Raw genomic sequence first — 17,027 nt, forward strand, 5'->3', positions numbered from 1 at the left:
CAAGAAAAAATTACAGTTGAGAGAAAGGGACCAAAATAAATCTTCCATCTCCTCTCTCCCACTCCCCCTTGTCACCACACACCGCCATACCTTAAGAGACATGACCTGCCAAGTCCTGCTGGAGTTCTCTGCTGTTGCCTTTCACAGCTTCTTCATAATCCTAAAATCCTAATTCTCACTATGAGAGCCACTGCTATCTGCACAGGCACTGCTTCTTGCTCTAACCCCACAGCACATCCTGCGAGGTGCTGCAGGAAAGCCAGGAACACAGTGACAGCCGCACAGCCCCTTGCTACAGCTCTGGCCCAACGTGAACTGTCATGGGGGGTCAGGAAAGGACGCTATATAAAAAGATAACTGGGAGGAAACATCGAGGACCTGCACCCTGGAGGCTCAGTAGAGAAGGAAACTGCAGGCAAAAGGGGAAAGATGACAGCTCTCTTATCCAAATACTTCCCAAAGAGAGGAAAAGTAGAATGGAGAGGAACCATGAGCTTCCCCTTTTATATTCCCCCAGAGAAAGCTATTTCCATTCCCCTCTCTGGATGCACAATAAGCCAAGTCATCTTTCAGCAGGTACCTGCATAGATATAGTTTTAAAACAGGTAATATAGTAATTAAGACATTTTAATAGAATTCTCATGTTATAATAAGCCTGTTCCCTTCAGCATCTAAGGAGCATGCAGCTAACTCAGGAAGACAGCAGAGGATCTGAAACACAGAAAGTGGAATTTTCCCTTTCCCTTTCTGCTTTGCTCTCCATATGGAGAGGTGTGGCTGCATATTTTTACAATAAAGTAATATGAGGCATATTTTTCATGCTGCAAATCCAAGGCATCTGCAACACTAAGCCAGTGCATTGGTGTATGTATTCAGGAGTTGCTGTCCCACCTCAGGAATGGCCAAACTGCCTGCTGGGATGGATCAGTCAAGGTGAGTCAAAGTCTGGGCTGATAGGAAAAGCGTACTCACAATTCGTATTTTATTGCATATTTTGGTAACTGGTGAGAGATTCCTATGACAGCATGTACCTTCATGTTTTGTGATGCAGAACAGTTCAAAAGACAGACTAGAAAGGACCCTTCCCCTCTTGCTTTGTTTTCTCAGGGTTTCTAATCAGAAGTTCCCCTGGTAGAAGAGGAACAATGTCCGCTTACACAATTGCTCACCTGCACTTGACAAGAGCCTGCTCTGTTTCTAGTTAAATGAATGGAAAATGATCCCACCAACTGCAACAGAAGTTGGATGACATCCCTGGAAACTGAGCTCAGAAGTGAAACTACCTGAGAGGAGAAGGCAAGGAGACAGATTCCCCGCGCTCACAAAACAAAACACAAATCCACCTTATTTAAAACCAATTCTTTCCACCCTTGCATTTATTTTTTTCCTAAAAAACACTCTTTGCAAACAAACCTCTTGTTTCTCCTTTCCAATTCAGTGGGATTGCAGCAAGCACTCCATGGCACTTGACTCTGGGGAAGCAGAGAAAGTGTACCACAAATCAGTCATATTTCCATAGGAAAAGCTGACTCGTATCTTACATCATCCTTGAAATGCTGACACACGTTTGTAAGAAGCAGCTGAATGTCAGGTCCAAGGAACAGCCCTGGAGCCATCTGAGGCCTGGCAGGGCTGCCCAGCTCTAGCAGAGCAGAAGGCCCTCCTTTGCCGCCAGGCGCTGGCGATGGATTTTATCCTGCTGTAGCTCCTCGTGGTTTGGATGCCAGAGTTTCATGACAATTCTCTCAATGTTCAGAGCGTAGACAGTGTGCGCAGGAATAATTTCTTTGTGCACCTGGAGACACACATTAGAAAACACGTTTCATGCTTTCATACATGTTTTCTCACATTGCCCATGGAAAAACCTCCCTCTGCTACAGGATGGTCAGAGAGCCAGCCTTGCAGAGCAGAACGCAGGCTGTCACACACGAGGAGAGCTGCAACGTGCCAGCGCTGCCACAGCAGCCAGCACAGAGCAACTGCCTCATACACCACTTTGCAAGGGAGCGGCACGGTAAGGAAATCATCATTTTGCTCTTACAATGACAACAATTTGTCATCAAAATGTTACAAACAATAATTTTATCTGACCACACACGAGACAAGTGCTCAGTTGTAGCTCTCACAATGCATGGTCAGCCTCCACAGCCTCGAGACTAAATCCCAAGGGCTGTTCACAATGGCAGAGATCCAGGGGGAATTTCTCACTGCTAACCTTAGATATCCAAAGTAGCCCGTGGGAAAATAATGGAAGGTTGGTGAAGAGGATTGTAAACGCACTCAAGTGATTTGCAACTGGGGTGTTGAAAAACACACATATCAAACTAATTGTTGTTTAGTCTTGTGTGCTTGACAAGTAGAATCTCTGTACTTAGATAACAGAGGCCTCTGATAGACTTGGGGGTGCCCTATCAAACATGCCTGAGATTCCTGCCCCGCTGCAGAAAAGATCAAAGCACAGTGGAAAACTACGCCTGCAAAAAATCTCAGATATACAGGCGAAAGCAGGAGGCTCAAGCTCTCTTTTCACTCTCTAGCAAGGACCGAGGTCTGCGGTGACTGCACCCCTGCATATGTGTGCCTCTGCCTGGGTGCTGCTGCAGAGATACCCCAGTTTGCAAGGTAAGGTGAATAAATTTACTCTTTGCATTTCATCCGTGGTTTGTGGTTGTTCCTGTGTCCTGCCCGTGCCAGCTCACATGTAGTCTGAATGTCCCCGGAGCTGCCAGAGAGGGAGGGAACCGGAGGTATGCATCTCCAGAGGAATATTCATCCAGCGTACCTCAGACACCTCCCCAGGGCTGGGGGATCACAGCTACCCCCCTGCAGCAGCCTGCACACCAGGATCAGGTATTCCTCTAAGTACCCACGTGGAACACAAGGAGTAAGGGACATGCCAGGCAAGTCATTTTGCTGCATCACTGCCAAAAATCTCAGTCTAGCTCAGTTCTGATATAATCACTCCAGTCTTGCTACAGAGGGACACAGGGACTTCTCATCAACCCTCTGAGCGGGGGGAGTGGAACAGGCGCTACACCATGAGCTGGCTGTATGTGAACAACCGCCTAATAGTGGGAACAAATCAAAGCCAAAGAATTGTCCATTTGAGAGGGAAAGAAGGAAACAGATTGTAGGAGGAGAAATCAGATCTCCCTCCATGCACATAAACCAAATCCAAGAGCGGTAGCTGGTACTCAGGACAGCGCTGCCTGTGACATGACAGTGTGACATGAAGAGCTTACCTGTAACGCCTCAAAAAGGTCATACATGTTCACTGGCGGGAGGGATGCTGGCAAGGTGTCTCCAGAGCATGCTAGCAGTAGAGCTGCCTGCTGCTCAGCATCATCGGGTAGGGGCTGGGGGCCGAGACTCTGGCCGGCAGAAGGGGTCGCACAGGTTGGAGGGCTGCAGACAGATCAGGCAGTGACACCTTTCAGTCAAGAAAACAGCACCAGCTTTGGAAGTCACACAGGAGGGGCTTGGCCCCAGGGTTTGCTTTTCTGTATCAGATGACTTAGCCTTTATGTACATAAAATTATTTCAGCTGTAATTAAAATATCTTTACAATTCCAGTTTAATAAAAATAGTGCAATCCTCAACATACTTCAAACCTGCTTAACTGATCTCAGTTGGGGAACTTTTGTTATTTATAGCCAATACTTTCTACCCAGCATAAAAATTAAGGCACTCACAACATTAAATTGAAAGACATTTGCTGTTAGGCAGAGTTGTTTGGAGTGGATTCCATTTGTCGTGTTTGTAGTGCTACAATCAAATCTTAAAACACCCATGACCTCCTGTCAACCGCTAGAAGCTGTCATAGACAAACACAGTTGCCTTCTCATATACACACTGCCAGATGCACAGCATGAGCTGTTTGACATTGAGACTCTGGAAAACAACATGACCTTGAAGCTCTGCTAAGCGAAAAGGCTGCCAAGGAACCAGAAATACACTTGGATGCAGCAAATTACAGGATGGCAGTGTCCCACAGGTCTTCACTGACATTTCATTCCTGTGGCACAACAGCGGTGCCCCCACAAAGGCAGGGCTCCTCTGCCCAGGGGCAGTTTCCCTGAGAGCAGCAAAATTCCTGGGTCACTACAGCTTCCAAAAGGCAGTAATTACTACAGACATTCAGAGGGCCAGGGGTCACCTTCATGAATTAATGGACAAACACAGGCAAGGAAGAGAGACTTTACACTGTCCTAAACTGCACTGCTGAGAAATCCCCATATGCCCCCTCCCTGCTCAGCTGTACAGCCCTCCGTACAGATACCTTCTGAGCGTGTGAAAACTAAACACCATTATTAACAGGTTCAACTAAGTAAAGAGAGAAACTGAACCATGGAGTAACTTCAGGACTAGCAAATTGCATTTGAAATTAGGGGTGTGCTGAATGCTCCTTACCACTCAATTAAATTGTTATAAGCAACAACACTGTTCTTCAGATACGGCTGAGGGTTAATGTTACTTCCGAAGGCATACTTGAAATGGCCATCTCTCAGGCGATAGGCTTTCCGCCTGGATATCACAGACGTCAGAATATCCTTAAGATGGTTCTGCAATAAAAACCAATCTCATTACACATGTCCATTTATTCACTCTACCAAGCCACAGCTGTGAGAAGGGTTTCACCAACTGACATGACAGAAGCAGTGCTGCCATGACCACAAGGATCTAAAGATGTAAGGGAACCAAGATCCGGACAAGTGACAGGATGTTTTCACTACCTGTCACAGCTGGATACAGAGAATATGGCACTGTGAGAGTGCTGTATGCATTAGCCGGTGAACTGTACTTTAATAGGGGATGTGCTGCTTCAAATGTCAAAGAGGCTTCTCAAATGCTAGGAAATTCCCAACCCCTGATCTTTTTGATAAAGAGATTTCATGATTGGCACTAGATGTTACGCTTGTACTGAAATACTGCCCCTAAAAAAGCTACTCACTCCTCTTTTTCAGACTGTTCTGTTGCCGGGAAAGTGCTACAGAAGCAACTGTCTGAAAAAACAAGCAGATAACTGATTCTTAATTTGGCCTCGCTCCTAGATGGAGAATTCAGGTTGGCCTCCAGACCCGGACTCCAGGAAACCATCCACACATCAATGCTCCAAGTAATGGCTGTGTCATTCCTGGGATGTGTCAGGATGTGGCACCACTAAGGGCCTAAACCAGCAACAGCAGGCACTTCACCTGCAGAAATCACCTCATTCTGTCACTTCACTTCCATGCCAGACACTTGAACCTATAACAGATTATTTTTTATAGAACTGGTTAAAGTGGAGCTCCCGTTCCATCCCTGCTTTAAGTGACAGGACAGGATTTTCCAAAACAGCTACTTAAGCATGCCTGGAGTTCTTCATATGCAAATACTTCCAAATTAACACTCCCAGGCAGAAATCCAAGACTCTACATCTATGATACCACAAATCTCATCTTACTCCTCTCGAGGCAAATGGGCAATTAGAGAAGCAGGCTGCCTCTCACCACTGAGGGACAGTACCCCACGCTGCACACAGCACACCAGCTTTGTTCCTGGTGTAATGACAACACCCAGCCCAGTCTCACCTCCACAGCATAAACAACCGCGGTCACTGCCTCCTCTGTGACGTTGTCTAGCCCGTGCTCATACGCGGTTACAATCATCCTTCCTTCTAACTGGCCACGGGTAGGAAGCATCATGGTATGAGAGCACAGCTTCAGATCGTCATCCTCCTGGGGATCCTTTGCCACAAATTGCTGGGCTCCAGACAACGGATTCTGAGGCTGGAACCGGTGCTGTTACGGACATTAGAGCATAAGAGCATAAATACTCAGTCAGACCCTTTGGTGCATCTGTCTGAACATCCCTTCTCCGGTTGGAAAGCCAGCACCTACAAAAAATGTATCACAGTAGGACAAGCAGAGTGATGTTCCTCCCCAGGATACTCTCCCAACCACCAACAATTTGTGACTGAAGAAATTTCTGAGACAGTGCTGGGGTCCTTTTATTAAACAGCCCACAGAGTCCAGCAGCACCCTGAACCTCCCAAACTTTGGGTATCCACAACATCCTGCAGCAAGAAAGTTTTACAGTGTAACAACACACCACACAAACAATCCCCTCCTCTGGTTTGCTCTGTGCTTCCCACCTGCTAGATTAATTCTATTCTCCTGTAAGTCTCAAATGTGGTCATTGTCCCTTTTCTCTCTGTTCACACTATCCAAACCAGTGATGATTTTACGGAGTTTCACATCCCTCAGTCACCTCATTCTACGCTGGAAAGTTCTCATCTATTTAGTCATTTCTTGTACAGAAGGGTATATTTTTACTTACTAACTGTACAGTTTCCATCAAGATTAAAAACTATGATCCTAAGCTTATGTGATTCTTACATTTCTTTAAAGTTTTAAATGCAACTCAGCCAAATTCCAGTTCTGAATTTCACTCTCTCCCCATGCACTTTCAGTACTCTAAGCAGAGCAGCCATCAATTCTGAGATGGATTATGGCTGTTTTTTCAAAACTGACTCAGTTATTAAAAAACCAAACAAACAAACAAACAAACCCACCCAACCAAAACCCAAACATCACAGAACAGGAATTCATTAATTCATACCAAAAGTTGGCAACACCCATCTCCCAGGCCACACGTATGCCAGCACAGTGCTGGTGTCTCGTGCTTGTGTTGCCTCCTGGTAAGTCTCAGTCCCCAGATAAAGGAGGGGGGGAAAAAAGCAGATGGGAATTATGGATCCTCGGGCCCAGACATGCACTTGGCCCAGCCCCAACCCTCAAGGGAACACCACGGCCCTGACTCACCAAATACTCCCACAACTCCTGTCCCTCAGCTCTCCAAGCCACAAATCCAGTGACTCTGGAACAAAGATTGCCACAAAGGTCTTACAGGGCACCAAGACAAACACATATTTTAAATATAAACAATGACTATACAGCAAAGTGGATTTCTCACGTCTTAGTTTCAGGAGAGGAAGGTGGGCTGCTTTATTCAAAGGACAGTGTGGCATTTAACTCAGAGTGAAAAACCAATCCACCCACTAATGATATGAAAGCAGGTTTCCCTCCCCGTAATTCTTAAGACTTCTGCTTTTATTACAGGAAAGCTACATGCCTGTATGCCTGGAAAAAAAGACCTTAAAAATGTAAGTAACTCTTAAGAGGAATGTGGTTTGGGAGTGCAGAAGCCAACTGGAATGAACCTGTGGTCATTCACGGCTGTTACTCTGACCAGTGAGGGAAACATCGGGACACATCAAGGCACTTCATATTACTCAGGAACACCACTAGTACAGACAAGCCTGTTAATCATAACACACACTTCATACAGGACTTACCACCAAGCATTCCAGAAACACGTGTACAAACACACACTACAAACGTGGTGTAACATAGGGGTATCCAAGTAAAGCAAATCCCAAGGCTTCTACTACATCATGACTTGTTTCTCCAACTCTCCTCTACTTGCTACTGAAAAGTTCCAGGGAAGTTTCAAAACAAAGAGATAACACAGACTGCCAGCAGAATTCAGGTTGCGGCAGTGAACCGTGTGAAGTATTTCAGCAGTTTCTAAGTACAACAAACCTTCAGCTGGGCTCGCCTCCCTTTGAAACACTCTCCAAAACAAACACACACACACAGCGCCTCATTACAGTCCCTACAAGTGTGGTGCGCACTTTGCCTGAGCCAAGGTAACTGCCCACAGAGCAGAGGTGGGAGGTTTCGCGTGCCCACCTTTCCCTCCTATCCCCAGCCATGTGGCTGCTCCTTCTTCCTTTGCGCTGGCTTTGGCGTCCATCCAGCCGCAAGGAGTGCTCATCCAGCTGAATAAACCAGCAAGAAAAACTTGGGGTGTGGGGTCTTTTTCACTTGGTTGTTTTTCTGCCTTGTCAAAGAACTGAGCTGGATCACAACATGCTCAGACACCTGATAAATCTGGCTCAGTATGAGACAGACACTCTCCTTTTCAGAAAATTGTTAATTCAGTTTGAACGGTCTGAACGAACCCCACCCGTGGAAGACAATGCCTCATCCCCATCCTCTTTCACGGCAGGCTTCCCCCCCCCCCGTCACCACTGGTCTGGCAGCACAGAAACAACCGTAGAACAGACATGTGACGGTACCAGATGGATGTACAGAGCCTTCGCTGCAAAATTAACTGGATCTTGTGCGTTTCTTTGCCACGTACCAGCATCTTTGCAAAGCATTTTCAATTCTGAAACAACTTGACTCTCTAAAAGCATTCCACCCAAGGAACATCTTGCTTCCGTCACCACTGGTCTGGCAGCACAGAAACAACCGTAGAACAGACATGTGACGGTACCAGATGGATGTACAGAGCCTTCGCTGCAAAATTAACTGGATCTTGTGCGTTTCTTTGCCACGTACCAGCATCTTTGCAAAGCATTTTCAATTCTGAAACAACTTGACTCTCTAAAAGCATTCCACCCAAGGAACATCTTGCTTCTAACACTCTGGGTCACAGAGTTCTGCAAAGTGGATCATGCAATCACGGCATTCCACCTGAATGAATATATAGAGTCACTTTTGCTTCAAGAATTTGGCAGATGTGTGAAGTTGGTTCCTGGAATACATTCTTTTGCAACTTTGACATTTGACCATGGATTCTCTGGTGTCTAACAAAGCCAGGTCACACTGCAGCCTTTCTCCCAAGAGGTTTCCAGAGGAGAGGCAGCAGCTCCTAACCCCCAGCTCCTGCCCCAATCCAGAACCCAAAACAAACACAACATACAGCACTGCACGTGAGGGACTTTCATCACCGCTGGTAGTAACAACTGCATGCTGTGCTAGCTCTTCACCCCCAGCAGAATGTCAGAGAGCCATGACCATTTGACACTTACATCAAATTTTTGTCGAACTGAAGAAATCTTTTTCTTGCCTTTGGGTTTTCCAGGTTTAGTTGCAGAGCCACCTGGCCATGGCAGAGATCCAGCACCTTCTACAAATTGAAAAAAAAAAAAAACAAACCACTCAATAGGTGTTGTTGATTTAGGGCCAGGATGAAACTGTCCACACAGCAAAACCCTTAACGTCTGGTGCCCAGCTAATCCTTAACCCAACAGCCACAGACCGGAGGAAGGGCTTCTCAGGGGAGAATGCTTCTTCCAGCCCTTCCGCTCCCTTGTCAGCCCCCTCCCAGCTTGGCTCACCCATGGCCCATTACTTAAATAGAAATTTCTGTCCACACACTACACAAAAACACATGGCAGAAGGAGAGAAATAAGCACAGCCTCCAAGAAAAGCCAGATGGAAGGAACAAGCTATTTGTTCCATCAAGGAGATGACAGGAGCTTGCTTGGAAAGGAATTCTCCTCCCACCGACTCCTCAGTCAGGTCAGATGCTAACCAGCAGGAACCTACATCTGCCTTTACAGGTCCCTACCAGCTTTAGCAAGCTTCATCTCAGACCCCCGTTAAACATCACAGCTGATCGCTCCTGTTACACTGCGGGGAAAGGGCCTGGGGGAAGAACCGCAAAGGCTGCGGAGCCCAGGAGCAGGACACCACCACTGCGAGCAGTGAGCTGGGGACTGACAGAACTGGCAGGCAGCTGAGAGAGAGGTAACTGCGTAGTACCAACAAATAACTGCATTTGGCCACATCACCGAGGAGCCTGCTCAAAATCTCGCTGTGTGCTGTTTGACAACTACACCTACAGAACACCAAACCACGTCCTGATCATCCCTCAGCTCTTGGTGAGGACAGCCTAGCACATTTCCCGTTGATGGGTTTACAGGATCCGTACACAATTCCTTCATTGGGGCTTATCACAAGTCTGCATAGGACGTGTATGGGCTTGCTGACAGCGAAGGAGAAGCGCAACCCAAAGGCTGGACAGCCCTCTGGTGGCTACAGAGGCAGCCTCTGCTTTGTGTCACCAATATCCTCCTCCCTCGGTTTTGCACAGCACAGCAACCTCTCAGACGCTTCCTGGCCACACCTGAGCATTTGCCATCTCCACCAGGCGTGGACGAGAAGTGAGAGCAGCCATCCCACGACTCCCCATCCACAACTGGCCCAAGCACTGACAACCAACCAGTTCTGGCTCTCTCCTGTTACCACAGGCTGCCACGGCTCAACACCAGCTTCACGCCAACCGGCATGCTCACCTCCAGCTCTTGCAATGATGTTTAATCTCCTGTAATCAGGAGTTCATAAATGCAGTTATACTACAGCCCCGTTTATAGTCCTTGGCTACATGGTGCTTCCCACACTCCTGACTGGAGCACGAGCACCGTGTCCTCTGCCATGAAAAAAACCTTCCACAACATAACTTTAAGGATCAGGCTAAACCAGAGGATTCAGGTGAAGTTTATGAATGGTCAGCTGCTAAGAAGGGTTTGGAAACAACCTACACACACACACAGAGATGGCACATTCTCCCTATTAAAAAAAAAAAGTTTATTAAAAGGTTCAGCCACATCTTATTACCGAGGTAAAAACCAATAGCCTAAAACAAACCCTGTTGTCAAAATCCACCAATTATGGGAAATTAAAAAATAATAAATAAACCCTCTCCAAAAATCATAAAGCTGGTGTCACTACTCGTCACCACAACATCTCCGCAGAGGCCTAACAAGGCAGTGTGGGAAAGCACTGTGGACAATCAGCTGAAGGACTACTCTTGCCCTTCATCAAGATCTCCCTACTTACATCTCACAATCACCACAACCCTACTTCTTTCAAATAATGTTTTGCTCTTTACAGATGAGTCCTTTCTTCCTCCTCCTCTCCTCCATAGCCGCCCAGACCCCTTCTAGGCAGTGGGGGATTGGGGTGTTAAGACAGACACAGAAATTACCTGGTCCATTTCAAAGCTTGCAATCAAAGCACATCTCTAGCCTAGCTTGTAATGTCACCCCCCAGCCCAGGCCCTTTCTCCTTGGCAGAAGTCTCACACAGCTCCTTCGCAGCCTCCCTTAGGAAAGTATCCCGAGCTCACTGTGCAATTGGGTGGTGGGGATGGAGAAAGTGGAACAGATAGAGACAGAAAAATCAACCACCACCATTTTATCTGACAGTGCATTACAGATGAACACATTGTAGCAGAGTCTGAATTTTAAAAATGTCTTATTTAAAAAAACACAACATAGTAACTTCTGAACTAACGTGCTGGGGTCATTTTTAGGCTTTGACAGGAGACCTTGAAAGATGCAACTTAATTGAATCTCAGCCCGCACATTTAACAAGAACTTAGCCAGACTTAGCTTAGGATATGGGAAAGGCAAGATAGTATCTCCTACTCCCCATTATAAAGAACCCAGAACAGAATTTTTTTTGCTCCTTCTTCAGGTTTTCGTATTACCAAGCCTGACTTGCACTAGATGAAGACAGCAAAATTTCCCTCTAGTATTTCTAAGAAAACCAGTACTTGTCTTCCTGGCCACAAATGACAAAGCTGGGTTGGCTCAGGCATGAAACTTCAGAGATGTTAGCAGTTTTTATTTAATCTTGCTAGCAAGAGAATCAGATGTGAACAAGCCACAGCAATGGCTGCTGATATGCCTTCAAAGATGAGAACAGATAAGAATGTTTTTCTAAGAGCTGCCATCTCACAGTGCCAGCACCAGCCAGGCCAGAGAGTGTCAGGTTTTCCTGACGTGCTGCACCAGCACCACACAGAAGGAAAGGACGGAGAAAGTCACGACAAGCAGAGAAAGTAGCCAGGCACAGGAAGTGTACATCTTCCCACCCTCCCTTATTTGGTCTTCAGTTGTTTGGGTTTTTGTTTTGTTTTGTTGGGGGCTTTTGTTTGTTTGTTTCTTGGGGTGGGCTGTTTGTTTCATTTTTTGTTTTTCATCTTCTTGCAGGGACAAGGGTTTAGTCAAATATATTCTGATGACCCTCCTGTGCCAAGAACTCTCACTCCCATTTTCTTCCCTTTCCTCCCTTCCCAGCTCTCTGGAGAGAAGTGGAACACGAGCAACCTAAGCCCATCTCACAGTTGGCAGACCTTCAAGCAAAGCCTGTGGGCAATCCTGATATAATAAAATGCTCCTGCTATCACAACAAGAGTTGCAATTCACTGAACCATCTCTTTATTGGCTCCAGATTAGTAGTAAATAAATCCTTAGATGACTAACTGTAGTGCTTGTAATTGTCTCAATTTTATTGTTAACGTTTTGCTAAGGAGGAAGGTAACAGTTCAAACAAGATACATATTAACTCAAGAAACCTTGCTAACTTGCTTAGAATCATAGAATCATGAAGGTTTGAAAAGACCTCAAGGATCATCAAGTCCAACCGTCAACCCAACACCACTTGCTTGCAATCATACAACAAACAAGGTAAGCTTAGTGAGCAAGTCCATGCAAGGTTAAGAAAGGCTTTAAACTGGAGTTCCTCATTGTGGAATTTTTTGTGGAAGAAAAACCCTAGACATTAAAACTCCAAAAAGCACTTCTAAAAGTATTGGTAAAAAAGAGAATAGCAAAGAAAACAATTTTCTTGTAACGGGAAGTGTGCCACACCACTCGGGCTGGTATAGCCAGCTTAAAACCAGCATTACGTCACTCGCTCATATTTTGGATGGCATGTTTCTGGGGCATTCCTCTCTCTTCAGGGTGAGAGAGCTGGGTGCCACTCCGGTATTTATGGGTGTCTTTACAAACAGCTTCCAGAGGGAACAGCATCACACATTTTTAAAAAGGGCAGAGAAGTCAGATTTAGGATTCCTCAGGATCCTGCTGTGCCCTCAGTGGGAGCTCAGCAGGAGTTAAAGAACCTGGTCATTCTTCACATCAAAATAGACAAGAACCTTCCTCCCTCTCCACCAAGTCCTCAATAATCTGTGCCAAACAGGCTGTTGACCTGGGAGTTGAAGTTTGCATGACCAACAGCCTAAGCAGATGAGAGGCAGAAATGGAGGGCGTCCTCACAAAGGGTCACGTTCACCCAGTGTTCCCTTACAAGGTGGAACCACCACTACCAGAGGCAGCAAAACTTGGATCAGACGGTTGCATGGTTCAACATGTTACAACTACTCCTTAAATATTCCTTCTCCAATGTTTCCTACTCCAAACGCCACAGTATCAAGTACACTTACAGCAGCCACCATACCAGTTTTCTAAAATACAAAGTGGCGTTTTAAAGATGGTTCTTTCCCCCCTTGTCATCTCACACCAAGGTGGGAAGTACATGCACCAGTAACCCTTGTGATGGCACGCCAAGTGCATCAAGCACACTTCTTTAAAGTTATTTGGTTTCCATGAATCATGAAATAAACACCTTCTACCCACAAGACAGTGGTGGAGACAAAAGCCTGTTAGCTTTCCATTCTTGTATGGGAAAAAAAAGAAAAAATTAAAAAGACAAGAGAAAACCAGCAGGTGTCAGACAGGCATCTGGGGGGAGAAAATGAAATCTAGACTAACATCTAGTATTCCACTCCTACTGCACTTTCCTGGGTTTGCACATGCAATCCTCTACGCCACACACAGCAAACTGGAGAGTAAAACCTGCGTAACAGATCTACCAGTTAGCAGCCCAGAAGGAGGTGTCTCAGGACAGATTAGCTCCAAAATCCTTGGGAGACTCTGTGCATTGATCCAAGGAGAGCAAAACAGAGACTCCAGAAGGGACTAGCAGTGTGTACTGTTAACTGCAGAGCATTAAAGCACCTTTAACAACACACACACAATTAAACTGATTTTTTTCAAGCTGGCTTATGCAGATGTGTGGACACAGAGCCAACAAAAGCCTGTCTGAAAGCCCTGGAGGTGACCGGCCGGTCAGCGCTCGGTACGGTCACTGGTCAGCCAGCACTCTGCGGCACGCCGTCACCCATCTGCTGAAGCACTACAAAGAAACGTTCTTCAAAGGCTCTTAAAGACAGTAACCTTCAATGGGAGAAGAGGAAAAGTCCTTGCAAGGACTTGAAATTACAAAGGTCAGGCAGGAAATAACAAGAATATGGAAGACACCTGTGGAGCACGACACCGCTTTGTGCTGGGGCTCACACTTAACACATTTCTAGATATCCTTGAAAAAGGGGGGCTGGGGAGCTGCTAGAGTTTGCTGACAAGTCTGAGCCTGGCTGGATGGCTGCAGGAGAGCTGCACAACACTAAGTGACTGGATAAAGAGACAAATGAAATTCAATACAGTTTAGCACAGAGTGCAGCACGCAGGAATAAACCACCCCAGCTTTAGTCACTGAGCGACGGGCTCTAACCTGACTACTGCCACTCAGAAGCAAGACCTTTGGACTGCAACCTCTAGTTCACTGCTCACATCAGCCCGTGCTGAGCTCAGAGAATGCAGGCACTCTCTCCCTCCTAATGTAGACTCAGCTACTTCAGGTCACACTCACAGGGGAATCACTGTTCTTGTGCTTTCTTTTTATAGTCCAGCTGTGAGTAATCTAAGTCAAAAGCAAGGAGCAGTGAGATTTAGACACAAATCTTCTGAATTACATGAGTGCAGACCGCTAAAGAGGACAAGTCTGAGATTCAAAAGGTGTTTGTAAAGGCAAAGAGCAACCAAAACAAGTTTTGAGGAGGGAGAGGTTAGTATTCAATTAGCACAGCTCTCCCTCTCCTTATCTCAATGCACAAGCCTTTCGTTATATTTTCCCTCCCCTGCCCAGCTGAGGAGGGCAGTGACAGACCGGGTTCAGTGGGCGTCTGGTGTCCAGCCAGGGTAAACCCACTACAACTTGTGTCTCAGGTCTCAGCCCATCTGAGCTGTAACAATTTTCTCTCCCATACTACACAGCAGCTTCATATCTTGAACTGCAGCTCAACTGTCCCTCCTATCAGGCCTCTGGATTGAGAGTTCTTTTCAAGGCCAAAACAATGTATCTTGCAACCCTGATGACAGCCATTCAAAATGCTTACACAGATAAAAGGTTAACTCTCTGCAGAAGGGTAGGTTAATTGGCCACAGCTCAACCAAGAGTCACTGTAAGCATTCACAGTTAGCATTTTTCTATCAGATATGAACTTGATTTCAAGATCAGTCAGGAAAATCCAGCTCCCCAAAATGATATCCAACAGAGAGAAGAACAAAGAGCATCACCAACTTCAGCACAGAGAGAAAGCAGTCAGCAAAGCAGATCAAAGGCAAAACATCATCTTCCTTTAAACTTCAGCTCACAGCGCACACCCAATCCAGAACTCAAACCAGCTGATCGCACACAGCTATCCAGCATTAGCTTCTAATCAAGCACACACATCTCAGCCGAAAATCATCTGGATCAAAAGCATCTCAGCTGAAATCATCTGGATCACTACTACTTTGCTACACTTCTGCCTACATGGTAAAAAGAACATGAATATTTAAGCTCAGAAAATCGGATTGCTATGTACAAAACCCACCAAACACACGCGAGGCAAAGTGTTACCACCTGACTGTTTTTAATGAGGCTTCTAGGGACTCACCTGGTGCAGAAACCAAGATCTGGCATCGGGTAAGAATAGCCAGGAGGAAATCGTTGTGAGAGTGAACTGCGTAAAGACAGACAGTTATTAGCAACACGTCCGCGCCCAGAGGCACCTCTCAGAGCAATCTTACAGTCGCTTGCTATGCCCTTCTACAGCCATGTTTTCCCCATGAAGGCACAACTTCCAATTTAAGCGTTTCTGAGAGTTTTCTTCTACTGGACCCAGAACCTATTACTACCATCCTAACAAAAAGGATACGACATGGTACAGAAACAAGTTAACGTCACTTCACAGTGTGCCACACGCACAAATCCAACCCTGCGGCACACAGCGTGAAACATCTATTGTGCTCAGCCTCTCAGGGGAGGATCAGCTGTCCCTCCTGCCATGCAGACTTCTGGCAACAGGGCTTTTGGTTTTACTAGAAAAGGACCAGTAAGAGCCAGCCCCAGGAAGGTGAAGTTCAGTCAAATATGTTCTAGACAAAATGCAACTTTCTTGCAGAAGGGTTACTGGAACACACAGTGTGTAATTACACATCAGAGCAAAGACGAGCTTCATAGGCAGGGTCAGAGAGCTACGGGATCCTCTTTGGCCTTTGAGCCCAAGCACCAACAAACTCCCTACCCTTCCCCACAGTGATCACGAACGTGGAAGTCAGGAGCCCCCCGCAATGTTCTCAGTAATGCTCGCCCATGTTTGCACACCCACACAGAGCTGAGGATGAAGGAATCTCACCCTTCAGCACTCCAACCTGCAAACCCGGAAGGCCAGGAAGGGGATCTCCCTGCTGCAAAATCGCCCAGGTGAATTCAGGGGATCCCTGCTTCAGCCACAACTCCATTTCAGTCCCAACCAAAGGGAGAGTGCAGCATGGAAAGGACTGGGTCTCTAGGGTGACACAACAAAGTGGGTTTTGGTTGCTGGGACAGCATATTTAACTTTTTTACAATATTTACACAAGGCCAAATTGCCTGTCAGTGGGATTTCCCCTGCAGGCCAGGGCACATCTCAGCTTTATAACTCTACTGCTATTAGAGCCCTGGCCATTCTTATTTCCCTCACAGCAACTTCCCTGTTCGGGAAACAACGCGCAGCAGGGAGGAGCTCCCCCCAGGCCTGGCAGGGGCAAAGCAGCGTTAGAGCCAGCAGGAAAACGAACACAAGATGGCCTTTTACCATTGTCTTGCGTGAGAAGCCTGCGTGCTTCCAGGTCAAACTCCTCCTTACTGATCTTCTGCTTGAACCACAGCTTCAGGTTGGCCCAGTACCTAGGGAAGAGCAGGGAAGTGGCAGGCACCAAAGGGTTGTTTCTAACCCCACTGCTTTCCCCTCCCCCCAGCGCCCTGGGGCCCGGGCGAGCGCTGATGGCCTTTTACCATTGTCTTGCGTGAGAAGCCTGCGTGCTTCCAGGTCAAACTCCTCCTTACTGATCTTCTGCTTGAACCACAGCTTCAGGTTGGCCCAGTACCTAGGGAAGAGCAGGGAAGTGGCAGGCACCAAAGGGTTGTTTCTAACCCCACTGCTTTCCCCTCCCCCCAGCGCCCTGGGGCCCGGGCGAGCGCTGAAGCCCCTCACAGACACGGTACGAACGCGCAGCCCCCTGAGGCCCGGGAGAAGGTGAC

General features: G+C 46.7%; 1 protein-coding gene across 1 annotated transcript; it reads right to left on the minus strand.

The window, feature by feature from the left end:
• Positions 1 to 1,347: 1,347 nt before the first annotated feature.
• Positions 1,348 to 16,873, minus strand: TADA1 (transcriptional adaptor 1; the record flags this gene model as incomplete). The annotated part of the gene is made up of 8 exons (XM_010081805.1): positions 1,348 to 1,795; positions 3,243 to 3,405; positions 4,411 to 4,562; positions 5,571 to 5,780; positions 8,861 to 8,958; positions 15,400 to 15,465; positions 16,582 to 16,673; positions 16,793 to 16,873. Coding segments are annotated over 8 exons (1,015 nt in total), but the record flags the coding sequence as incomplete, so codon positions are not given.
• Positions 16,874 to 17,027: the final 154 nt, after the last annotated feature.

Source organism: Pterocles gutturalis, unplaced genomic scaffold, assembly GCF_000699245.1.
Source record: "Pterocles gutturalis isolate BGI_N339 unplaced genomic scaffold, ASM69924v1 scaffold22671, whole genome shotgun sequence".
Taxonomy (NCBI): domain Eukaryota; kingdom Metazoa; phylum Chordata; class Aves; order Pterocliformes; family Pteroclidae; genus Pterocles; species Pterocles gutturalis.